Raw genomic sequence first — 27,196 nt, 5'->3', positions numbered from 1 at the left:
ATCAAAAACACATTGCATTCCCAAAACTGCATATATAACTCTTTGAATCCTGAGCAAATTGACTTGGTTTATTTCAGAAACATCTGAAGGAGGCCAATGAATAACAACATAAGAAATTACCCAAAAATTAACAAGAAATTTGTACAAGAACATTACGTAAAAATCAGTAGAATAAATAATTTAATTTAAAGACGTTTTTAAATAAAATTAAATAACCTGGAAAAAAAGAATACTAGCAATAAATAGTTTTTCGCTTGCTTTTTTTGTCTTTTTTTCCCCCTAGTTTCTACATAACTAAAAACATTCTTTGTGTAATTTTTCAATGATTATATGATTACATGAGATATGTATGAAATTTGGGGCATACTTTTCATCAAAAAAAACTTATGAGCAGTTCATAAAAACAGCCTGACTACTATCTATTTCCACTTAAATATGAAGTGACACATGAAAATGAAAATGAAAATGAAAATGAAAATGAAAAAGTCACAATGAAAAACTATTGTGCGTGCAGTTTGCCTTGGTTTTCTCCAGGGTCTCCAGCTCTTTGTTAACCCCCTACCCCTTCAATGAATGAGCGAATGAATATATGATTTATTCAGTTATCAAAGCCAAATAATTGTCTTTTTAACATATGTTTTTCCATTTAACTGACAAAGTAAATACATACACAAAAAGGGAATTAATATAACAATATTTATAGAACGATTTACATAACAATTGATTTGTTTTAAGTGTTTTGAATCTTCCACAATATGAGCTTCAGGAACACTTCCAAAAACAATGGTAGTAAAAAAAAAAAAGTAGAAATAATGTTCTGAGAAACATTTAGATGTGTTTTTATATTTTTTCTGTCCTGGCTTTGAAGTCTGATTGGTATATTCTTTGTACTGTGATGTTAAAACTGTCTTTTCATTCTAGACCACAGACCTGTGAGTATGGAGACAAGTGCCCAAAAGCTCATTCTGAGGAAGAATGGCAGGAGTGGATGATGCGTGCTAAAGAGGAGAGGGAGATCAGACACAACATTGGAGCCCAAGGTCTCATGTGCTACAATGAAAGGCTCTTGGAGGAATACAAAAACAGCAGTAATGAAGTACACATTGTGAGTACGAGGTCCTCATATTTTGTCTCATTATTATCTGTTAAAAGTTGTGTGTTTAGCAGGATGTGTGCTGAGCGGCATCACATGTTCTCAAAAAGTCTTTGCATCCAGTCTATATCACAAACGGTCTTTCAAGGTTGTAGAGAACTTTCTCACCGTCCTAGAGAAGAAGCAAGTGCTGTCAGGCCTGAAAAGATACACAGAAGAATAAACTTTTGCACGACATAGAAATAAAAGGGGAAATGATGAAGAACGTGTTTCCATCATGTGCCGAGTGGTCGACCACGACAGGCTGTGAGTGACCTGAGCACTTGATTTTTTTATTGTTTTACGCCATTTGATAACCTACCAACATGTTCTAATGCCAACTCGTCATATGGTGCTTCTCTGTCAGTGGCCTTCTGCGTGAACTTATGACATTGTAGGTATCCTCCCGTGTCAGCTGTTTATGGGATGGCGTGGATGCTGTTACCGTGCTGTAAACAAATGCACATGGTGGAATGATGCTGCATGGTCCTTATGTTTACACAACAGCACGGACTGTGACGATGGTTAGGATTAGGCAACAAAGTCACAGATGGTTAGATTCAGGCAAAAGAGGCACATGGTAAGGTGTAGAAAAAACACATACACATCTACACAGGAAGCAACTCTGGATTCCCACACAAAAGTCAGTTGTTTGTGGGATCCATCCACCTCCCCACCCAACCTGTAAGCGCAGTCATGCTCCTCTTATTACATGGTTACTGGCAGTGTTATTACCTGACGCTGTCTTTCAGCGATTCATATGCACATAACCAGTTCTGTCCGGCTGTGTTCTCAACTGACATCACCTGTGTGCGTTACATGTGAACGCGCCTGGTGCCATCCAGCATATGATAACAGAAAATCTGTCCGAGCGCGTTCTCATCTGGTGCCTTCTAACAGCGTTCCGGTTGGAAGCAGAAGGTAGCTTTTGGTGCACTAGCAGAGCGTGGTATTTGACAAGTTCAGAGTGAGAACAGGCTGAAACTACAGTAGAGATAAAGATGTCTGACTGAATTTGGACCTGGTGCATTGTGGGTACACAAATTAGTCTACCAGAGACACTGGTCTCTAGGAAGTATATGTAGTAAGTGTAGTGATTTCTGATTCCCTAGCAACACTAGAATCTCTCTACATCGCAGTTAAAAAAAGGACAACATTGTAAGTCCACACTGGCTCTTCATGCTGTACAGGGATGTCATAAACTGCATATCATTCAGATACAACAAATAATTCTAGGTTGTGACTTCTAACAAAGGCGGCTAGTTAGGTGAGTCAATAGGCGATATATTTTTATATTACTAATAGACAGCTGAATCAGTTATTCTTCAGTTCCTCACTGTCCTAAATCACACTATTTTAATTCACTGTTTCATATGAACAGATTTCAGAGCAAGTTGACGACGTCAGCATCTCCTGTGATGAAGATTTAACTGTGGAGTGTGAGCAGGGCAATACAACACTGAAATGGAACTTCCAAGTTGAAACAGAGGTAAGATTTTTACCATAAGGCATGGAGGTTGGTTATTTTTTTCCTGTGTCAAATGCCAAAAGGTCCAGCAGCTCACCACAAAAAAAGTGATGGAAGTGCCATTAGCTCTGTTATACACTGGAAACTTTTAACCCATGTTTAGTCAATAACTCAGCAAATTGGAGTCTAAGCCTGCTCTAGGCCAGCAAGCTTAACGCTGAAGTCAGGGTTAGTCCCCGCTCAGTGTGTTTACATGCACAGTTTGGTCAAGCTACTGTTATAGCTCGGTTAGGCTGTTTAATTGGACTACTGCATCATTGTGTCCCAGTATGTGGCAGTATGTCCAACGCCTTCACAGCAGGTGGAGATATGCCCTCTTTCAGCTACTTTCAATTGAACTGTATGATTTGTCCAGTCTATATGATGTAGACCCAATCACAATAATAACTGTTAATTTACATATAATCAAACTGCAATGAGCACTGAATATATTGGGCCAGGATTGTGCCAGGTGAAAGCTTTCTTAGCCCCAGGCCAATAGCTCACTAAACCTTTGGCTAAGTACACTCTGTAAAGGGTGTTATAAACCTAACCTAACCTTTTTGGTCTAATTTGACACAAAGCACTGCTCATTCTATGTCTTTATTAGTGTAATGGTGGCATCTGTTGAATGTTTCCTTTTTTTCTGTCTTTCTTTAATCTCAGTGAATATCCAAGGTTCATCTCATAAATTCACCCCCCTCCACCTGGCTCTGTTTCTTTTTTAGTTTTTTTTTCTAATCACTATTCAGTTACTGCTGTGATTGTATGTAATGTCTATTTATTTATTTGTTTTAACTTTACTGCTAATCAGTTTTTTCCTTGAGGGGAAATAAAGATCTAAACTGAACTGAACTGAACACTAGCCCTAATACACTGTCGTGGATTTTAAAGTCAAGTCAATTTTATGTATCAAACCCATTATCACAAATCACAAATTGCCTCAGCGGGCTTTACAGCATACAACATCCTTCTGTCCTTAGACCTTCACGTAGACTAAGGAAAAACTCTCCAAAAAAACGGGGAAAAAATGGTAGACACCTCATGAAGGGCGGCTGAGCAGGGATCCTTCTTCCTGGACGGACAGACGTGCAATAGATGTTGTAAGGAAAATAATTAAATTACAGTAGATGACAAAATGATATATAGAAAAGAGAGAGAAAGAGAGATAAATGACTGAATATAATTTTTGATATTTTTTCTTGTGTTTATTTATATCATCATTTAATTGTATCTGAGGTGTAGAGGTTAGTGTCACTCTATCTGTGGTGTCACTCTAATATCCAACACTTTTGCGGGTCTGTGAATGCAGCGCCACAGGTTCTTTTTATCTCCTTTGCAGCCGAATGTCACTCCTGAGGTGGATAATTGATTTGTTGATACGTTCACAGCTGATCAGGTCGATAGCGGAGAGGAGGTATTTGCAGATTTAAAAGACGAAGTAAAAGACCGTTTTAGGCCCAGCAGAATGAACAGTTCAGTTTCACTTTTAATGCGTCTGACATTCTGGTGTGCGTCTCTGCCACTACTGCACTTCAGATAACTCAACAGTGTTTTAATACGACTCTTAATTAACAGTCCAGTTCCACTGAGACTATGGAAATGGACTATAGAAATCGGTGAATCGGTGCAACCAGGACCCACAGACAGGACCACAGCACCAGCACAGCCATGACCACGATCGAAGTTGAACATAGTATCAGTGCAACCACAAGGCAGGATCATAGCAACAGCACAACCATGACCACAATCCAGGCGTAGCCAAAATCCAGAAAATCTACAAAAGAAGGGATCTCTGGAGAAGAAGCCGAGTTAGTGTTATGCAGTAATAGACATGGGTGTTTGCAGATGAGGAGAGAGAGAGAAGGAGTGTACGAATGTTTCCAAGCACTATACAATTATTGTTGATGCGCTGTCACAAAGACAACGGGACCACTTTCTGTCTTCCTCAGAGCCTAGCAACAACCAACAACACAACACACACTGCATTTTGTTTTCCACAGTTACTAGCTGCCTGGACTTTTGTGCCTGTGGCCATTTCACATACAGTATATAAAATGCCCTTAAGTTAAAGGCTTTTTCTGTCAGGTCCCAATGGTGTTTTGCCATAGTATGCTTATGTGCCACTTTTTCTGTATGTGCAGAGACAGCTTGTGCACGTGGCGCTGCTGAAGCAAGAACCAGGAGCATCATTCACCCTTGGTGACATCATTTCTGAACCCTGCATCTACTCCGCAGGGGAAAACTTCCGCGGTGAAGACATGACCTATGACATCACTGTGTCTTTCACATCTATCAACCCAGGAGTTTATGACCAGTGGCTAGTGCTAGATTTTGATATGAGACCAGTGCTTTTGAAGAAACTCAAAGTGAGAGTAGGCCAGCTGTCACTGGATGACACTGAACAACCAAATGTGAGCCGCAGAGTCACTTTCCAAAGCGCTAAGCGTTGGCATCGAGGGAACAGAGTTATCATCCCGTGTTCATCCAGGACAGAGGAACAGGAGGAGCTGTTAAAGGAGTACAAGCCTCCTCAGATTAACTTTCAGTATAAATCCTCCTACAACATCCAAACACCTCTGAACAATGAGAACTATAAAGAAAGAATGCACCACTTCTTGTACAATGAGGAACATGCAGAGGACCAGGTTGTTTCAAGGTAATATGCCTATCTACAGCCTCTTCCTTTAAAGACGTTTGGAATTTCCTCATTTTTATCAAACCTAACCTTTTTATTCTTTCTTTCTTTCTTTACTTTAGACTAAATGTTTGTGGAGACATTACAACACTGGACATGTTGAACAATCCAAAGTTTGGCCTGATTAATGCTCCTCGAGGGGAACTGTTCTGTGCTGTCTCCATTCCTTGCAGTCTCACACCAGACACCCCAGAAGGGCTGGCACTAAAACGGAGCATCCAATCTGCCCTGATCGGCCCTTTGTCTTCAAGTAGTCAAAACTCCAAGGTCTATGAAGCCACCATTCTGCATGACACAACAAGTGACAACAAAATGTATTTGCAACTGACTAAAAAATGTTGCTCAGATCTTCACCTCAATCGTAATGAATCTTATCAAATGGAGGTGCAGTTTCAGCTGAATCGCCACAGCTTCTGCAACATGCACAAGGCCATAGACCTCCTTCCTGATACAAGAAGAGTGCTTCCAGACCTTAAAAACTGTGGAGTTCCTGTGAATAACATCCGCTATGAGAAGCTGAATACAAAGCAGCAGTCAGCCATTGACTTTATCACGGGGAATTCCAATCTCAAGAAATTTGTGGCACCGCTTCTCATCTATGGACCATTTGGAACTGGGAAAACATTCACCCTTGCTACAGCAGCCAGAGAGCTTTGTAAGCAGCCTCACAACAAAGTGCTCATTTGCACCCACACCAACAGGTAATATATATTTTTGAAATGTGTTCAATGGCATATTGATTGATTGATTCATGTGGACATGCACTCCCTATATGAAAGTGTTAATCTAGACCAGAGGTTCCCAAACTTTTCAGACCATCTACTATATATCAAACCCATTTCCACAAATACCACTTCCCACTACAGATACCAACAATGCAACAACGAAAGAGCCCCCTTAGCCCATGATAGTAATAATAGTGTGAGGCTTACCAGCTTTTGCAATACGCAAGTTTGCATGATTGAGCCCTTGACATGGGGGTGGCACAGCTCTTAATGTCATTTGTTTTTGTAATTTGTTTAATTTTCTCACTCTTTAGGTTAGCATATCTAGTGAGCAAATAGCATCACAAATGAAACAGCTTCATCCAGTCATTGCTTAGAGCTTCACCATACATAAAACAATGGGATCCTTGCTGCTTCTCTGTCCCTGTGACTGTAAATCCCAGATTGGGATAGCTAGCATCGTAACATTTTGTTATTTTCTTACTGCAATTGGTGCTGGAAGTGGTGCTGAGAGTGTCTCCGTTGATCGACTCCGTCAGTGCAAGCACTGTCACTCGCCGCTGTTTTTTAGACCTTGTAGTAATGTCAAAATTTCACTAATTTCCCTGATTAGGCTACAAGCTGAGAAATTCAAATCTGACTACATTAAACTTATGTGACTAGTTAATGTTGTGTCAGATAGCACAGCACTTCACCTCATGTCCCGTCACATCACATCGACCCTACATAGCCGTACTCAGCCTTTATTTCTAAAATAAAGTAATGTGTATTATTTGATCAATATTGTCTAATAAAATTAATTTAAATTACATTATTATTTTGGTTTATTTGACCTTGAGTTTTACCCTGACTTGGGCAACTTAGGTCTTTTAGTAAGGCTCTCGCTTACCCACCATGTGGCACTTAAACACAGTTTGAGAATTAACGATCTAGACTAAACTATTTGCTCTAAGGGCTCTGACACACCAAGAGAGAGGTCGGCCATTGATGAGCATTCCTCGCCCTAGATAATTGCCGTGTGTCTTGTACCGTTGGCGCTAGTCAACCCTTGTCGACTCTTGTCGGCTTTTTCAGCTGGTTCAGCATGTTGAATCTGTGTGTAGACAGCCAAGCCCAACAATGAGTAAATTCACTCTGATTGGCAGTCTAGCTCAGTGCAGGAGAAGAAAAACAAAAGTGAGGAAAACAAACAGAGATAAAGTTGAAAGGGCTTGATATCAGTACAGCTTGTTATATGTCATTGAGTTCTTTGACAGAAAAAGTTAATTATTTATGTTATTGTTTTCTGCTGCAATGCAAATATCATTTGTTCATTTGACATCAGTGTGTTGTTAATGTGCTTCTGGCTAATTAGCATATAGAATCCTTCCTGTAAGTCTTTAGGTTTCCCTTTTTTTTAAATGGCAATTACAGACTGCCACAGCCTGCTACTATGGAGACTTATTTCCTGTCATGCACATGCAGAACATACATGCAAGCTGGCAGTTGTTAAGCCTTGACAGTGTGTATAATTCAAACATTTGTGTCAAGACACAAGCAATGTGAGGCAACACAGCAGTCCGCCTTCGTTGCCGCTAGCTCAATGATGTCGGTTTGGTGTGTTTGGGCCTTATGCTGTACTATTGGAAATAAGTTTTAATACAACATCAACATGTGCTTTTGTCCTTGACATTTTTGTTTCCTTTCAGTTCTGCAGATCTGTACATCAGAGATCACTTGCATCCATTCATCGACAAGAAAAATAATGGAATGAGGCCCATTAGAATAAAAGCAAACAAACAAGGGAGTGCTTTGTCTGCCACAGATGAGATTACGCTGAAGTACTGTTTACTTTCAGAAGATGGACAGTATTTTCTACCACCTACAAAAGCTGCCCTAGATCGCCACAAAATAGTCATAACCACCACAACAATGGCAAGACATTTTCATGACCTAAAGCTCCCAGAGGGATACTTCACCCACATACTGATCGATGAAGCCTCCCAGATGCTAGAATGTGAAGCCTTGATGTCTCTTGCGCTTGCTGGGCCAAACACCAGAGTTGTTTTGGCTGGAGATCACATGCAAATGGGACCCAAGCTTTTCTCGGTGGATGATCATCATCGATCAAATCATACACTCCTTAATCGCCTGTTCCACTACTATCAAGGCCAAAAGTGTGATGCTGCCCAAAACAGTAGAATCATTTTCAGTGAAAACTACCGCTCAACCAAAGAAATCGTGGAGTTTGTGTCCACCCATTTTTATGTTGGTAAGAATGATGTCATCAAAGCCACTGCAAATATTCCGGCTCCTGCAAAAGGCCATGCCCTGAAGTTTTACCATGTGAGAGGAGAGTGTGTCTTGGACACTGTGTCTATGTCTTGGTATAACTCAAAAGAGGTTGCCAAAGTGGTTGAAGCAGCGAGAGAGATTCTCGAACACTGGCCATTGACCTGGGGGACCAAGGACCAAAGTTCAATATGTGTTCTATCAGAGGGATCTCAGGTAAATGAAAAGATTGAAATTAATTACATCAATGATAGATTGGAGATTTTTTCACAAATGTATTTGCATTCTTACCATTGTATATTTTCAGAGTTGCAACAGTTTAATCTTGTTTCTTATGATTGTAGGTACGGCAAATTAGGGCAGCCCTTTCAAGAAGAGGCCTCGCTGAAGTCCACGTTGAGAATCTTGCAAATGTGCAAGGTAATTTTAATTTGGCTTAGGAACTCCTGCATGACAATCCTATTATGTTACACATAAAGGATTGCTAAACTGCTTACCTTTTTTAATTGCTATTTTACATAATAAACAAAGTCTTCCTATGTTTACAGGCAAACAGTTCAGGGCAGTGATAATGACAGCTGTACAAACCCGTGACAGCCTGAAAACATCTCACTTGCCTGGTCTGGAGCTGTTCAATGATGCCCGTGTGTTAAACACTGCAATGACTAGGGCTCAGTCCCTTGTGGTTGTGGTTGGAGATGCTGCTGCACTTGCTTGCTTTGGAAAATGCTCAGCAGTCTGGAAGAGCTACATAGACCATTGCATCAGCAACAGCAGTGCTGAACCACAGCATTTCACCAAAGATTTCTTTGAAAAAGATGTTACGGAAACAGCAAGGTTTCTAAAGCCTGAACATGTGGATGAGAACAACACCTTCAGTGATAAAATTCTTCAAGAGTTGAAAGATGAATATGAACAGCTGAAGACAGAATATAGTTCAGATGAAGACAGATTGAAATTTGCAGATTTCGACCACCAAAAGTCAAGATCAGTGTACAATATCCATGATGATGATGCTGACATTGTGGGGTTGTGTAAAAAGCAACCAGAGATGTACAAGCAAGGAAAGCTGGTCAGGGAAGTGCATAACAGAGGTTATGTCATACCATTTTGTAATCCCGCCATACGTATCAACATCAAGGGAAAGGCAAACCTGGGTAGGGTTTTCACTGGAGATGAAGTGGTCTTACAAACGGCAAGGGTAGTCAGCATCACCAAAGAAGCTGAATCAGCTCGTGTACAGGTGTGCTTGCTTGAGGATGAGGATTACAGCAAACCAAGACATAATTCTGATAGCAAATTTGTCAGAAGAACGATGATGCCCATTACAAAATCTGCACCGAAAATATGCATACATATCAGCAAGAACAGACGTAACTTCATTCCAATATGGGAGCAAATTAATGGAAGCTGGACGATTGCAGCATATGAACGGCTTGATGAAAACCTCAAACAAAACAATGTATTTGTGGTGCAAGTGATTGGCTGGAAAGAAAATTGTAATATTCCCTTGGGGAATGTCATAGATATTGTTCCAATCGGACATTCTTTGATTGATGGACTAAAGATCCTGAATGAAGAATTCAAAATTGCACTCAACACATGTAAATTAGACGAGGGTCTCTCCCACAAAGATGAAGACTTGACACACAGGAAGGACATAACTGACATTATGAGTTTCACTGTTGATCCAAAAGACGCAAAAGACTTGGATGATGCCATCAGTGTCAGGGAAATAGGAGACCAGTATGAGTTGGGAGTCCATATTGCAGATGTGGCAAGCTTTGTGAGTCCAGGTGGTACCTTGGATGAGGCTGCAAAACAACGTGGTGCTACGTATTACTGCAGTAAGGAAAACCCCATGCATATGTTCCCTGACAACTTGATCACCAGACACTTCAGTCTTCTGTCAGGTGAAGTTCGCAGGGTGGTTTCATTGATGTTCACAGTGGACAAGAAAATGCATGAGATCATTGGAAAGCCAAAATTCCAGCTGTCATTGATCAAGTCGAAGCAGCAGTTGTCTTATGAAGAAGCAGAGGACATGATCTCTACAAGATATAAAGAGACACCTAAATTTCACTCTGTGGAAGACTGTGTCACAGTGGCTTATTGCTTTGCAAAAGCTCAAAGGAAAATTAGACTTGCGGATTGGGCTTATTCTCAACCTGATGACCACAGATTGCCTGGAAAGCGCAAAGCCAATCTGATGATTGAAGAGCTGAGTGTCTTATTCAATACACTTGCATCTGAGACTTTGATTGGTTCAGAGAAAACCAGGTGTTGCACACCCCTTCGCTGTCAAGCAAAGCCAGATCCTGAAAAGATAAAGGAATTCAAGGAGAACTGCGGAGAGTTAATACCACTGTCCTTTCATGTGCGGCACAGAATTGACCATGATGAACAAGCCCCAAACTGTGAAAACTTCCGCATACTCACAGAAGTATGGGAAGACATACAATCAGCTGCCAGAGAAAATGACATAGACAAAATGGTGGACCTGATTGCTGCCGATGACATCCACCCTCTGCTCAAACCAGTTGTTGATCAGTTCAGAAGGTGCTCTAGTAAAGCTGAAGTGATCTGTTCCAAGTATTACTCCAAAGCACAGGTTGGGCATTATTCTCTGAATGTAAGATCTTACACACAAGCGTCCTCGCCAATACGGCGGTACATGGACATCATCTTGCAGAGACTTTTGCATTCATTCATATGTGACAGGGATGTCCAATACACAACACGAGAGATAACGACCTTGTGCAATGAATTTGAAGACAAACTCAAGAATGCCAAGGAGTATGAACAAAAAGCTGAGCAGATCTCCTATGCAGTGAGCATGAGAAATCAAAGTGCTTCAAAGCTAGCCTTTGTAGTCTGTCCCAAAGGAGATAGTTTTGCAGTGGCATTTCCTTTTAACAAGAACATATTTACAGAGAGTGTATCAATCATGTACAAAGATTTACAATTGTTTGACCAACCGAGTTATGATGAGGCAAATGACTGCATCATTCTTACATGGAAAAGGCGGATCTATGCTGTTGACAACATGCAAATCCATCAAGAACTGAAAATGCCAGACTGTGGTGCCTGGGTTGAGCTCCCGATGGCAAAATGGAAAGCCACTATTGAAGCAATTGACAATGACAACTGGGATCATGCAAAGTTTCTCACAATGGATGCTGATACAAATCCACTTGAAAGACAAAATGTCCTGTCACAATCACCTGAGATGCCTCATTCCAAGACTAACGCATGTACCCTCGGAGAGCAAAAGGAACAAAGGGAGCATGAGGTTGACATCAAACTTTATTTGCAGAGAGGTGACACCCTTCAGATCCAAATGACAACAGAGGTGAAAAGAGGTTATCACATGCCTGCTGTTCAGTTGGTGCGCATTAAACCAAAGTTTGAGATTTGCGTGCACCATGTACACAGCCCTATCACATGCTTCTCCAGATCTGCAGATGATCCATCAAGGATTTTTTATAGCAACACCAAGGAGTATGTACGGATCTGGAAGCCGTTGTGTGAGATGGAATCTGCTTCCACTGCAGTGGATGAAAGTGACAGCATAGTCATTGAGAACCTGGTGGTAAACTTCAAACAAGAGCAGGAAGGCATACTAACAGGAAGCTTCTTCTTACCTCTGGCATGGATCAATGAATGGGCCATTGAATGTAACCTTTCAAAGTGTTTACTGTGCATACGGAAAAGAGGTTTGAAGTTGAGTTCAACCCCAGAACATTCTGCACTGGTGGACCCAAGAGAGTTCACATGGGTGGCCCATGGTGTCACGCGAAAAGTAGACCAACAGAAAAACCCTTCAAATGAAGGTAGTAAAGTGGAGTTCTATGTCAATCACCTGGCAATGGAGACCATTCCTGATTGTGTCTTTCAGAAAAACACCTGTTTCACAGTTGAAATAATCCCAAAGCTTCTGCCTGACATGTAAGTTCAAGTGTAGCTCTCATTTTCCTTAAATTGACATTAACGTTCAGTGTTAATAGACAATGTCTTTTTCAGTCGTCAAATCAGCTGTTGACATACAGTTTCATCTTTTATATTTGTAGCCGGAAAGAAAATGCTGTTGTCAGCATTACATCTGCATCTGATCTTGTCAAGTCTATAGCACTTGGAACACACATTCCAAGAGAGGGTATGTTAAACCATCATCTGTTCATGCATAGACTTTAACTATTTGTATCAATGTGAGTCACACATAAAACTGAGTTCACGGAAGACGGGTTGCTAATTTCTTAAATGTTTTTGAAATAGGATGTTTTTTTTTCTTTTTGCCTGCAAAAAAATACCTTGTCATATTGTCCTTACAGTAAGACCAATGTGGCACAACATGAGAAGAGAGCTGCCAAATGAACTACCAGCGTTTAACCTGAGTCAGCACCTTGCTGTGGAGAAAGCGCTAAATAATACCTTCACACTTATACAGGGACCACCTGGTAAGAGCTGGAACTTATGATGCTTAATGCCTGATGCTTCATATTTCTGCAAAGACTTAGGCCAGTTTTCCCTTTTGTCTCTTAGGAACTGGAAAGACAGTAGTGGGTGTGTACATAGTGTACTGTTTCTTTGAGCTGAACTCTAAGAACCAAAGGAAATTTGTTGACCCAATGGATGCGAACAAGAAACAAGTTATTCTCTATTGCGGTCCGTCCAACAAGTCTGTTGATGTTGTTGCAGGCAAGTTATTTTGTTTTTCTGCAGAAGTTTAAGCTGAATTTCTTTCTGTTATTATAACCCATGGTTTACTATTGTAACACAGAGTACTTGTTGAGGTTTGGGGACAGACTAAGGCCCCTAAGGGTCTACAGCCAACAAGTGGAGATGCTTGATTATCCCTATCCAGACTGCACTCTTCAGTTTTCCCAGAGGTCACTCCGCCAAGAATGTGCCAAACAAGAGCTCAGGTATTGTTACCACACCAGTTGATGACAGTCTTGAAAAATGTCTTAAACTATACCTAACACTGGCATATTTATGTTAATGGTTTAGGAGCATCACTCTGCATCACCGCATGCGACAGGACACCAACCCATATTCAAGTCAAATAAAAGATTTTGATCAACGCATTAAACTTGCCCTCAACAAAGAAGGAGAGGAGCTGACTGCTGAAGAAGTGAAAGTGTAAGTTCACATTTACTATTAGTTTAACAAACTTCAAAGCTGCATGAAAGTGTCACCAATGAGACACTTAAATGAAGGGAATTCCTGAATGATAATTTTTACTCATTTCTTCTAAATCTTCAGCCTGTTCTCATTTCCATATCGTTGAATATTTATGCTTTATCTCACCCTTCATGTGATATTGACGCCAAAGACACCCTTTTGCGTCTTTATGAGATGATCTGTGTCATGATTCCTGCATTCTCCTCCTCTCCTTCACTGCCAGTACTTTTCCACTCACCTCACTCTGCTCTGCTCCACCTGCTAGCCACGCCCACTGCTGCAGCCTGCTCTCCCCTCAGCTGCAGCTCATCTCCAATCAGTGCAGTATTTAAGACTCTCCAGTTCACTCACTCTTTGCCAGATTGTTCCTCTGCCATGCATGACTTTCCAGCGTTCCTTTGCCAGATTACCTGTTGCCGACTCAGCCTGTTCCCGACCAACCCTCCGTGCCTGCTACCCGGTGTACCTACCTGCCTTCTGTCCCTGACCACGTGCTTCGCTTCGGCGTTCTGCAATCCTGACGGCTCCACTGGCAAAGACCTCCCCGCTCGACCACGACGATCCTTCAGCCTGCTCCTCGACGGTACCGTTGCATTCTCGGACTGTTTCCTCGGCTACGGATCCTCTGCCTGTCCCCGACCACGACCCAGCGTTATCCCCGACAACGCTGCCCCACGTGTTGTCGGCTTCCCGAGCTACGGGGTTTCCTGCTCTCCAGCCACGGTTGGTTCCAGCTCCGTGTCTTCATCTCGTTGGATTCCCAGAGACATTGTTGGGGTAATTCACCCGAAGAACGGACTGAACATTTGTGAGCTGAACTTTATTCGTGTTGGTTATAATAAAAGTTATTACCAACTGACTTTGAGTGTTAGCGTACTGCATCTGGGTTCATACACACCTCGTTTCAGTACAATCTGGCCAACAATGGACCCAGCAGACCCTAGCACTCTGCAGTCTCATTAGCCCGTGTTGAAGGAATGCTCCAGCAACACGAGGCTCAGCTTTCCTCCAACGCGGCTGAGGCTCGCCATTCCGCCTCGGCGTTGGAGCGAGCTCTGACTCTGCTGGCTAACCAGGTTCAACAGATGGCCACCACGTTGACTCAACACGCTGTTCCTGGTTCGAGTCCTGCTGCGACGGCTCCCAACTCGGCGCCACCTCCCTGTTCCGCACCCGAACCCCGGGTGGGGACACCTGAACGCTACGCTGGAGATCCAGAGGGCTGCAATCCGTTTTTGACGAACTGCTCCATCCTGTTCGCTCTTCAGCCACGCACATTCGCCACTGAGGGAGCCAAAGTAGCCTTTGCTATCAACCATCTCACTGGCCGAGCACGATTATGGGGAACAGCGGAATGGGAGAGAGGTACACCAGCCTGCGTTTCATTTCAAGCCTTCGCTGATGAACTACGGAAAGTGTTTGGTCCCGTGTCCTTGGGTCCTGACGCCTCCGGGAGTCTACTGAGTCAACGCCAAGGAAGTCGGACGGATGCGCCCGACTTCGCCATCGATTTCAGGACTCAGGCCCGGCAGAGTAACTGGAACTCGGCCGCCCAGTGCGATGCCTTCCTCAACGGGCTAGCACCATACATCAAAGACGAACTGGTCTCTTTTGAGCTCCCTCATTCCCTCGATGGTCTCATCGAATTGACCACAAGATTGGACAGGCGGATTCAGGCGAGGAGGAAGGAGCAGCGTCTGGAGGGAGGTTCTCACCGGTTCCCAGGTCACCAGCGGGCATCACCACCCCCGGCAACGCTCCAAGCGGACTCGAGTCTGAGTGGGACGGAGCCAATGCAGGTTAGTCGCACCAGATTATCTGCTGAGGAGCGTGAGAGACGGCGTCGGGGGAGACTCTGCCTGTACTGTGGACAGGCTGGACATTTCGTTTCCGGTTGTCCAGTAAAAGGGGGGGCTCAGCAGTAGAGAGGGGCATACTGCTGAGCCGATCACAGAACTCTGCTTCCAGTCTCCGCCCCTTGTTACTGCGTGCAGCTTCCGGTTGGGTAAAAAGACTCACACCCTGGCCACGTTTATTGACTCTGGTGCAGCGGTGAACCTGATCGACGAGGAACTGGCTCGGTCAGCTGGGACTAACCTGGTCTCCCTGTCACGTCCTGTTCCGGCTAACGCCCTGGATGGTCATCTTCTGGGTACCGTGACCCATCAGACTACTCCCGTCTCCATGCTCCTGTCCGGTACACATCACGAGACCATTCAATTCCACGTCCTGAGGTCCCCAGATCTGCCGTTGATCCTCGGATACCCCTGGCTGCGTCGTCACAATCCCCACATTGACTGGTCCACCGGTTCGATTGTGGCATGGAGTCCGTCATGTCAGCAAACCTGTCTTCAGTGGAGGGAGTCTTCTAAGGGGATTTCCCGTTCCTGCACCGCTCCAGATCTCTCAGGGGTACCCACGGAGTACCACGACTACGGAGAGGTGTTTGACAAGGCCAGGGCCACCTCCCTGCCGCCCCACCGCTCCTACGATTGTGCCATCGACCTTCTTCCTGGAGCGGCCCCTCCGAAGGGTCGGCTCTACTCTCTCTCCGCACCAGAGAGAGAGGCCATGGACACCTACATCAGAGACTCCTTGGCTAGCGGTCTCATCCGACCCCGTCTCATCTCTCCTGCCGGGGCCGGGTTCTTCTTTGTGGGGAAGAACGGTTCACTGCTGACCCTGCATTGACTATAGGGGGTTGAGCAGAGATCACTGTTAAGAATCGTTACCCTCTCCCTCTCATAGCTTCAGCATTGAGAGTTACTGCAAGGCGACCATCTTCACGAAACTTGATCTCATGCGCCTACCACTTGGTTCGCATCCGTGAGGGGGATGAGTGGAAGACGGCCTTCAATACCCCCACTGGACACTATGAGTATTTGGTGATGCCTTTCGGGCTCACCAATGCTCCGGCAGTCTTCCAGGCCCTGATTAATGACGTCCTCAGAGACTATCTTAACAAGTTTGTGTTTGTCTATCTGGACGACATTCTGATATTTTCCCGTTCCAGACAAGAACACGTCCATCATGTGCAGACTGTTTTGCAGCGCCTCCTCAAGAACTCCCTGTATGTAAAGGCGGAGAAATGTGACTTCCATGCATCCTCTGTCTCCTTCCTCGGCTATATCATCAGTCACAACAGTATGGAGATGGATCCTGCTAAGGTCTCCGCCGTTACCTCATGGCCTGTTCCCGATTCCCGTAAGCAGCTGCAACGCTTCCTCGGATTCGCCAATTTCTACAGAAGATTCATCCGGGGTACAGCAGTGTGCAGCCCCCTCACGCGCCTTACCTCTTCCAAGGTTCGGTTCCGCTGGTCTTCAGCTGACAACGCCTTGACCACCTCAAGGCGCTTCAGCTCTGCTCCCATTCTCCTCATCCCCGATCCTGATGGACAGTTCGTGGTGGAGGTCGGCGCCTCGGATGTGGGGGTGGAGCAGTTCTTTCTAGCCTTCGAGGAAGGATGGGAAGCTGCATCCTTAGCTTTCTTCTCCCGGCGCCTGTCTCGGCGGAGCGCAACTATGACATCGGTAACCGTGAGCTCCTGGCGGTTAAGTTGGCGCTGGAGGAGTGGCGACACTGGCTGGAGGGTGCCAGGGTTCCATTCCTCGTGTGGACTGATCATAAGAATCTGGAGTACATCCGAACTGCAAAGAGACTCAATTCTCGCCAGGCCCGCTGGGCCCTCTTCTTCGCCCGCTTCTCGTTCACCCTCTCATACCGCCCAGGGTCCCGTAACATCAAGCCTGACGCCCTGTCCCGCCAGTTCCTGGAGGAGGAGGAGGAGTCTTCTCTCCCTGACCGCATCCTTCCTGCCTCCCAACTCCTGGGATCCCTCACATGGGAGATCGAGAGCGTATCCTGTCGGCCCTGGAACAACAGCGGGTCCCAGTTCATGTCCCCAGAACCGCCTGTCTGTTAGGTCCCTGAGGGGTTCAGATCAGAGGTGCTACAGTGGCTCATTCTTCTCGCCTCACCTGTCATCCTGGGATCACCGCACTAGAGAGGTCCTGCAACGCACGGTTCTGGTGGCCCACATTGGTTACTGACACCAAAGACTTTGTGAACTCCTGTCCGGTCTGTAATCAATGTAAGACCTCTAAATCAGGCTCCAGCCGGTCATCTGCATCCACTTCCTGTTCCTCATACGTATGGTCCCACATCGCTCTGGATTTCGTCACCGGTCTGCCACTGTCAGGAGGCAACACCACAATCCTGACAGTGGTGGATCGGTTCAGCAAGATGGCGCATCTGGTGCCCTTGCCCAAGCTCCCCTCTGCCAAGGAGACTGCGGGGTTGCTCCTCCAGCATGTGATCAGACTGCACGGCATCCCTTCTGATGTGGTCTCCGATCGGGGGCCCCAGTTCGCCTCAGCTTTCTGGAAGGAGTTCTGCCGACTTTTGGGGGCGTCCGCCAGCCTGTCCTCCGGGTACCATCCCCAATCCAATGGACAGACAGAACGGATGAACCAGGAGATGGAGACGGCGCTTCGCTGCATGGCCTCATCTCACCCCGCCTCCTGGTCTTCGCAGCTCTTGTGGGTGGAATTTGCCCACAACACCCTTCAGAGCTCTGCCACTGGCCTCTCCCCCTTCCAGTGTGCGTATGGGTACCAGCCTCCTCTGTTTCCTGCCCAAGAGGGGGAGACGGCCTACCCCTCGGTGGAGGACTTTGATTCGTCGTTGCCGCCAGACCTGGAACCCGAGCCCGGACCACGTTATTTGCGGGCAGCGGTCGCCCCACCTTGACTAATCGGCCTTCGATCCCAAACTCCCCTACCAGGTGGGTCAACGGGTTTAGTTGGCTACCAGGACCTTCCGCTGAGGGTGGACTCCGCAAAGCTGGCTCCTAAGTTCATCGGTCCGTTCCCTATTGAAAGGTCATCAACCCAGTGGCTGTCCGTCTGGCGCCTACCTCCGATGCCATGAGAATTCATCCCGTTCCACGTCTCAGGATCAAACCGGTCCGGGAGAGTCCTCTGCAAGCCTGCAGCTCAGCCGCCTCCTCCACCTAGGATCATTGGCGGGGCACCGGCTTACGATCCGTCGCCTCCTTGGTCCAGGCGCCGCGGCAAGGTCTCCAGTACCTCGTCGACTGGGGAATGCAGTCCGGAGGAACGGTCCTGGAGTTCCGGCTCGTCAGGTCCTGGACGCCGCCTCATCGAGGACTTCCATAGCGTCATCCGGATGAGCCGTCCCGTGCTGCTGCTGCTGGTCGTGGGTCGTCCGTTTCCTGCCGTCCTCCGTTTCGCTTCCCCTGGCCCTTCTGGTTTGAGGACCTGTTCCAGGGTTCTGTGCACGCCGCCAGGGGGATCCTCCTTCTGGCCGGCGGCAGCGGTGACAGTGACGACGGCAACGACGACGGTGGCGTTAGCGACAACGATGGCGATGTCGATGGCGTCGATGGACGGGCTTCGGCCATGTCCGAGGAGTTTTGACCCTCCTTCCGGGCCCCCGCCGCCCGCCCGGCTTCTGTGACTTTGGGTTTGGGACGTCGTGGGCCGTCCCTTGGGGGGGGGGTTCTGTCATGATTCCTGCATTCTCCTCCTCTCCTTCACTGCCAGTACTTTTCCACTCACCTCACTCTGCTCTGCTCCACCTGCTAGCCACGCCCACTGCTGCAGCCTGCTCTCCCCTCAGCTGCAGCTCATCTCCAATCAGTGCAGTATTTAAGACTCTCCAGTTCACTCACTCTTTGCCAGATTGTTCCTCTGCCATGCATGACTTTCCAGCGTTCCTTTGCCAGATTACCTGTTGCCGACTCAGCCTGTTCCCGACCAACCCTCCGTGCCTGCTACCCGGTGTACCTACCTGCCTTCTGTCCCCGACCACGTGCTTCGCTTCGGCGTTCTGCAATCCTGACGGCTCCACTGGCAAAGACCTCCCGCTTCGACCACGGCGATCCTTCAGCCTGCTCCTCGACGGTACCGTTGCATTCTCGGACTGTTTCCTCGGCTACGGATCCTCTGCCTGTCCCCGACCACGACCCAGCGTTATCCCCGACAACGCTGCCCCACGTGTTGTCGGCTTCCCGAGCTACGGGGTTTCCTGCTCTCCAGCCACGGTTGGTTCCAGCTCCGTGTCTTCATCTCGTTGGATTCCCAGAGACATTGTTGGGGTAATTCACCCGAAGAACGGACTGAACATTTGTGAGCTGAACTTTATTCGTGTTGGTTATAATAAAAGTTATTACCAACTGACTTTGAGTGTTAGCGTACTGCATCTGGGTTCATACACACCTCGTTTCAATCTGGGCTTTCAACTAACTAAACTAGGGCAGAAGGAAGTGGAGGTGCATGGGTGAAAAACTGCACTTTCACCCAGGACATAGCAGTATGTGAAATCAAAATCAAAAGTCATGTTTTTTTGTTTTTTTTTTGGTTTGGTTTTTATGTAACATTGCCTAAATTATGTAGTTACAGCTTATGTGAAACCAAACATAATTTTTAATGTAACATTACGTAACTTACGTAAGCTACATCTTCTGTGAAATTAAAGGTCTTTTTTATAATGAAACATTAAATAACTTCCATACCTATGTTTTCTGAGAAGCCAAAAGTAATGTTTTGTAATGTAACATTACATGCCTTACGTAGCATCTCCTATTGTGGTCCCCGTCGTTTTATGTAGGCCTAACGTGAAGTTATGTAAAAGTTATATTAACCCATGATTTTTTTTTAACCTCAGCAAGTACTTTTGTGGCTTAAACCTGACCGCAAATGCATCAGACAGAAAACACGTGTTATAATGTGTTTTAGACGCATGTCATGTAGATATGATAAAGGGTATGCATTGTTATGTGACCCTGAGGGGCATGACAAAGTGTCGGTATTTTAAGATCTGGGAGTCAGAGCAGGTTGAAATCTCACCTTTGTGTTGATTGTAGAAGTTTGTTTTCGAGTATTAAATGAGGCATGTTTTTGGTTTTACAAGAGACTACAATGTGGAGGCTCATGTATACCTTCAAAAACTTGCAGACAGGTAATAAGGAGGACATTTTCCATAGGCAAAAAGAAAAGAATTCACCCACATTGTCCTGTTCCTTCCAATATACTATTTAAATACACAACATTTTGATCTTCAGACCTTCGTCAGGTAATTGGTGGAATTATTTTCTCTTTTGGTTGCACATGAAAGACTTATGGGATGAAGACAATTTGGTTTTGCAAATACATGGTTGGGTATTAAACCCCATCACCATTAAAGAGCTGCTTTCTAGAGCTTTTTAATGAAAGTGTCTTCAACTCAGTGATAAGACACTCTGAAATCGGGCTAGGTTGGACACCACTTTGTGTCGACCCTGATTATTATTAAAAAACTTGTTCCTTATTTTAGAGGGAACTCATAGTCTCTTAGACTCAGTGTGATGAGAAAGTCCCAAATGGGGCTATATCAAACCTAATGTCTTAAATTTGTTAGCATCATTTTAGTTTTCTGTATATGTCTGTAATATAAGTGCTTTAAAATCCTGTTTAAAAAAATATATAGAAAGAATAGAAAAGGGTAAGTAATTAATTTTAAGATTTTATTTTCAACTCTAACAATATGGATTGTTTTCTCTTCTAGATACAAAAAACTTCTCAGAGATGCTCGGAAACATGAGCTTGAACGGCATGATATCATACTGTGCACATGTACACAGTCTTCTACTCCAAGTTTGACCAAGACAGTCAGTGCACGTCAGATCCTTATCGATGAATGCGGAATGGCCACTGAACCCCAGGCCTTGATCCCATTAGTCTGCAACAAACCAGAAAAGGTGAACTTTTAATTTAACAATCAGTATCCTGCTTTTGCTTTCTTTTATCACTGCCCTGGATGTGTCTGTGATGAAAGTTGTTCTCTTTGTGCCTTGATTCATAAAAACATTGCTTTAAAACCCTAATCCTTATCAAACAATCAGTATGTTTACATGCAAAGTCAAGTGCAGCTAAAGGTAGGCCATTTTATTCAATTCAATTCCATTTTATTTATAAAGCCCAGTATCACAAAACACAGTTTGCCTGAGAGGGCTTTACAGCATACGACATCCCTCTTCCCTTAGACCCTCACATCGACTAAGGAAAAACTCCCCCCAAAAAAACCTGTAACGGGAGGAAACATAGTAGAAACCTCAGGAAGAGTGACTGAGGAGAGATGCCTCTTCCAGAACAGACAAACATGCAATAGATGTCATAAATAACAATTAAATTACAATAATGACAAAGAGGAAAGAGAGAGACAGAGAATGAGAGAGGGGGAGAGGGGGAGAGAAGCACAGCGATAATGGTAACAATCAAGGCGAGCCAGAGGTGCAGCCACAGCATGAGCACAGCCAAAGGGTCGCAGCATCACTACAGCCATCACCACGATCCAGGCACAGCCAAGATTGCAGCCAAGATCTGTGAAAACTACGAAACAAGCGAGCACAAATGCTCCAGAGAGGCAACCAAGTTAGTGTAATGCAGTAAAAAGACAAGAGCGTTTGCAGATGAACTACTGTCCCAGTATTCAAGCACCACTGTAGAATCAGTTTAATTAATGAAAGTATGTCTGACTCCACCACGGTAGGTTGTGAGGTCCCCGCTTCCAGCTAGTTGTCACTGGACCTTCTTACAGTTGACCTATTATGTCACATACCAAACAAGTTAGCAAGTGGCAAACGGGTTGCATGTCGAATGTTGGTGACAACACGGATAACTTTTCAGCATTGTACATTTCATAAATACTCTACAATTTGCTTGGTTACTCCATTTCTTTTTGTTTCTTTCCCTTCCCTTCTTCTTCTTCTTCTTCTTCTTCTTCTTTTGTTTTTCCCTGCTTTCTTCCATGAATTTATGCTGGGATGATAGAGCAGCCAGGACCTAAGCCAATTCAGGTCCAGTTGAGGCATATACATGAATGAGGAAATAAACCCCCAGCTGCATTATCTGGGTGTATCAGTCCGACTTTGAGAAATTTAGTATGATTTCAGTTGGATTAACATGTTCACATGTATTTTAAAAGTCCAGTTTAAGTTGAACTGATACTATAATTTGACTTTTTCTATCGTCATGTAAACTGAACTGAATTATATTATTTCACATTATGTATTGGAATACTAGGGTCTAAGTATCGCAGGTGTAACAATAGCATCATGCCAACTATTAGCAGGGTTGTCCTGCATGAAACTGAAAAACATGAATTTCATAGGACTCTTCCCAGTGATAACAATAACGCCATCCAAGTCAGGTCAAAATCTTTCCTTGACCAACAGTTTGGTCCATAGCAATGAATCTCAAAACATACTGGCCAAATGTCAATGACATTTTTGGAAAATTTTGTCCATGAAGTATGAATTCTTATGTTTACTAGTCTGTCTACACCATGTATTAACATGTATTTCAGTGATCCAAACACAAGTGGACAGCAGATACACATCATTGTTAATGCCTGTGACTATCATGAGTCTCTAGCTAACCACTTGTGTTTTGATTTTGTTTAAGTGCAGGTAACTTTCACGAGAAGGTCAGAGGTCACAGTCTTGCTCACTGCTCACTAGTCATGTTAGCAGCTTTGTTGATACAGCTAAAGACATTGCTGTCAGCAGAATTCAACACATCCCCTTCCTTTGGGCAAAACAATGAACGTTCACACAAGACTTTGTCCAACTCAACCTAAAATTGGCAAGTTATAGAGCAGTGGTTTTCCATGTACTAAATCACAAAATATTAGGCTTTTACTATCCCAGTTTAGCTTGTAACTAAAAACATATTGTAGGCATTTGTGCTTGCTATTTTCATAAACATTACTACGTAGCAGGCTGATATTGGATAAAAAATATTATGGGAAAGGTAAAACTCAATTACATTTTAGGGATGACATATTTTAATAGCTTTATGTTTCTTTCATTTAATTTATTAAATGTTTCTATATTTCTATAATTTTAGCTCTGTTACCAAAATGACCACCACATTCTGCACTGATGACGTTTTTTCCTGCTATATGGTTGTCAAGGAAAACATCACATTAACATTTACATTAAAAAAGACTGGAAGTCAATCCCAGACCACCTTGGCAAGTGGTTTGAAGGATTAGATTATAATGAGTCCTGTTGGTCGTTAACACTTGTATTTAGCGCTGTCCACTTGTGATTACTTCAGCCAAGACAGACGTTAATACCAGGTCTAAATAGGCTCAGTGGTGACCTCATGATCTGCTCTCCACCAGATATTTAATTTTTTAAAATACAATGAGTAGATTTATCAGGTGCTGTTATGACCCAAGTATTCTCAAGCCTCTCAACAGGTGTTCACTCTTATTTTGTACAATATCACTTCCAGATCGTTTTGATTGGTGACCACAAACAGTTACGACCCATTGTGAAGAATGAGCGTGTGAGGAAGATGGGAATGGCCAAGTCTCTGTTTGAACGCTACTACACAATACACAAGAAAAGGGCAGTGATGCTGGACACCCAGTACAGAATGGTGAGAATATTTAAAGTACATTGTTGAGGAAGATTCTTAGTCATCCAAGTCATGTTAATTCTAAGTGCTGGTATAGCAGCTGGACCTGCTTGAGTTTCTTGAGATGTTTTCCTTTCTCATCAGAAAGGCCTCTTCAGTTCTGACTCTGAACTGAAGAACTCTTTTGGATGAGAGTGAGTCAAGTTGCCCACACTCAGAATTATATGTGCATTAAATCAACACATTCTCATCCCAACTCATCAAATACCACCGCTTTATCAGTGGACCGTCATGTCAAAATATGATATGCTAGGTACCCTTCTGAATCAGTTTTGGACGTTAGGAGACAGGTAGTCAATTTACAGTCAGTGCATGCATTGTGTCTTTTCAAAGTACTCCTCCATTTTCATTGAAAATATACAATTTCTGCTCATTACTTCCATGCAGTCTTTTCAAAATATACTAACAAAGTTGGTGAAACACATTACATTTCCATTTATTTCCTTGTGGTTAAGTTATAAAAAAAAACACATCATGGTTTGACTTAACATTCACAAGGGAAGCAAACAATGCGCTCCCAGGTGAAAGTCTGGGATTGTTTGACCTGTCCACTCACCTTCGGCCAACCCTACAGGGACTTTCTGGCTCTTGATGTTATGGTACTGATGCTGTCCAACCAGCAGTATTACAAACTGGCACCCCCCAGTGTGTATCATACTGCCGCAAAAGGTGCTTCTTTGCGTCAGTGTCTGACACTGACATCACTGACAAAGCAGCTGTATTTGACAAGTTGGGAATGAAAATGGGCTGACTATATATTGTGTATTATTAGACAGTAGGCTATATTTTGCACACATGTACTTACTGTAGCACTATTGTATTACCAGTTGTCTGAGTTAGGTATCTGAAATTGTAACCACTGGTTATCACTGATGTGCCTTTATAGCATAAGAACATATGCGAGTTCCCATCAAAAGAATACTATGAGGGAAAACTGAACACTGGGGTGGAGCAGCCAAGCAGCGTCCTGCATGTTGCCAACAAGACAATGCCAATCGTTTTTGGGGACATCATCGGAAAAACCATCAGTTTGGTTGTCAGCACAGCCAAGGGCAACGAGAATTCTAAAGCAAACCAAGAGGAGAGAGACAAAGTGGTACTGTACTGGGCACCCTTGGTTTTCTTGTTGATTTTAAAAATGAATATTAAAATGAAAGGAAAAAAGTTACTATAAAGTCATTAACATGCTAGCACTCATTGGTATTATTTACTATTGCATTCAATCACTGGTCTTGATTTGGTTCTTTTGCAGGTTGACATTGCTGAAAAGCTGGTGAAGGATGCCAAAGTTGAACAGCAAAGTATCGCCATTCTGTCGCCGTATAATGCACAAGTTTCAGAAATCAAGAAAAAGCTGAGGGAGAAGGGAATGGATGAAATCACCATTACCACAATCACTAAAAGCCAAGGTGATTATGTACCTAACAACAAATCCTTTACTGAAATTAAAGTAACTGCTTTCTGTACTGCAGGTAATCAGTTTGTCACGTTATGATCAGATTTTAAATGAAATAACATTATCTGTATAGAAGTAAATGTAGATACATTTAGTGAAATATAAAGATTATTTCCATTGAGTCTCACAAAATGGAAATACTTGAGTAACATTTCAAGTGCACTTATTCAGTTGACAGCCAGATTTTTGTATCTCCACACACACATGCATGTATGGGGCTGCTGAGACTGGCCCCTGGCTTCCTGTCATTTTGCAAAAGCGGCCCCCAAGAAAAGCAAGTTGAGTATCCCTAATGGAAACTGTAACTGCAACTTGACTGGTTTACAGAGACATTCAATTGTGAAATGGCAAATATAATTTCATAAAACAGTTTTTCTGTAAATGACAATCTCATGACTCAGTTTGGTATTTCAGGAGACACCAAAAAATAACCTCCACTCTGTTGTTTAACAATTGCTCATCATGTGGCGCGCAACCATTTTGTCTTACAGGAAGTGAATGGCGTTACGTCATCATTTCTACAGTGTGCTCTCTGCCGAGTGAAGAGATTGAGCGTGAACCAGATGGATCTTGGCTGTCCAGAAATCTGGGCTTTGTGGGCGATCCCAACCAGATAAATGTGGGCATCACCAGGGCCAAGGAGGGACTGTGCATCATTGGTAAGATACTGCAGCTCATCTCTTATTTCTGCTCTATGGTTCTATGGGGTACTTAACCATAGTCAGTGTATTACACACAGATGACAGTCAGCATGCCTCTAGTTTGGAGAAGCAGCTGGACTCTGACACAGAAGTAAGCAATGCACACAGTAAAATCTGACATGTTAATATTACTTAAAATAATCTTAATTGATTGCCTTTAAAAGGAAAATAAATATAACTGTTACTCCTTATTTATGTTTACTTATGTCTAATTGTTATGTTTACTCAGAATTCAGCAATATTTACTTAATTTGATGAAGTTGTTGCAACTTAGAAATATCAAGTGGAATTACGTTGTTCTTTGGAAGTGTTAACAACATAAGTAAAACAAGTTCGTCTGACTTAGCATGGTCATTACAAAGAGGATTTTGCCAATGATGAAGTTAGGAGAGCTACACATTCTGTTTTTTAACATGTTTAAGAAAATACAAATATAATTGAGGTTGCAACTAGCAGAATACATATATAGCACAGGAAACTTGGTTTACTGAAGTTGCTGAAACGCAGAAGGATTGATTTAATTGAACTTGTCATTTTAAAGGTGCAAAAACTTCATAAAAGTAATTAAATATTACAAAATTTTAAGTAAACTCAACAAAAGATATAAAGTTATCAAAATTTAAGACTAATAGTTATATTTTAAGGCAATCAGTTTCTTTTTCAAGTAAAATCAACCTTTCACAATTTACAGTGTACTGCTACAGATGAAGATCAGCAACAAAACATATTTTAACCACCTAAAAAAAGTCCAACGTAAAATAAAAATAATACCTTTCCGTTAGACAGCCCATTTCAACAGGGAAGCAATTAACAGCTTCAGTTTCCCATCTATGTTCTCGTCAAAGCCACCAGACTCCATAGATAAAAATAGTCATTTTAGCTCGCTGAACTCAGGAGTTGCTGTTCAACTGTCTCCATTTGTTGGTTACTTTGTTTATTGTGTGACTTTGCTAAATCCAAACCAACCCTTTTACATGCCAAAGTCACACAACATCACAAACAAACCAACTGATTGAGGCAGCGGTAGAGCAG

The 27,196-nt window shown here is 43.6% G+C and overlaps 1 protein-coding gene across 1 annotated transcript in view; it reads left to right on the top strand.

Moving 5' to 3' along the window:
- LOC121952028 (3'-5' exoribonuclease HELZ2-like) overlaps positions 1-27,196 on the top strand; it is a 33,071-nt gene that overhangs the window by 4,536 nt on the left and 1,339 nt on the right. Inside the window, exons 3-19 of the mRNA XM_042498543.2 lie at positions 922-1,105; positions 2,514-2,621; positions 4,784-5,298; positions 5,400-6,038; positions 7,751-8,549; positions 8,678-8,753; positions 8,882-12,281; positions 12,404-12,489; positions 12,665-12,790; positions 12,876-13,031; positions 13,114-13,258; positions 13,344-13,475; positions 21,087-21,279; positions 23,822-23,968; positions 24,894-25,103; positions 25,260-25,416; positions 25,955-26,122. Of these exons, the coding sequence (XP_042354477.2) occupies positions 922-1,105; positions 2,514-2,621; positions 4,784-5,298; positions 5,400-6,038; positions 7,751-8,549; positions 8,678-8,753; positions 8,882-12,281; positions 12,404-12,489; positions 12,665-12,790; positions 12,876-13,031; positions 13,114-13,258; positions 13,344-13,475; positions 21,087-21,279; positions 23,822-23,968; positions 24,894-25,103; positions 25,260-25,416; positions 25,955-26,122 (7,241 nt within the window). The remainder of the gene's footprint in view (positions 1-921; positions 1,106-2,513; positions 2,622-4,783; positions 5,299-5,399; positions 6,039-7,750; positions 8,550-8,677; positions 8,754-8,881; positions 12,282-12,403; positions 12,490-12,664; positions 12,791-12,875; positions 13,032-13,113; positions 13,259-13,343; positions 13,476-21,086; positions 21,280-23,821; positions 23,969-24,893; positions 25,104-25,259; positions 25,417-25,954; positions 26,123-27,196) is intronic.

This window comes from Plectropomus leopardus, chromosome 2, assembly GCF_026936395.1.
Source record: "Plectropomus leopardus strain MGB_pleo_1.0 chromosome 2, ASM2693639v1, whole genome shotgun sequence".
Taxonomy (NCBI): Eukaryota; Metazoa; Chordata; class Actinopteri; order Perciformes; family Serranidae; genus Plectropomus; species Plectropomus leopardus.
This window is presented reverse-complemented; position numbering and strand designations above follow the sequence as displayed.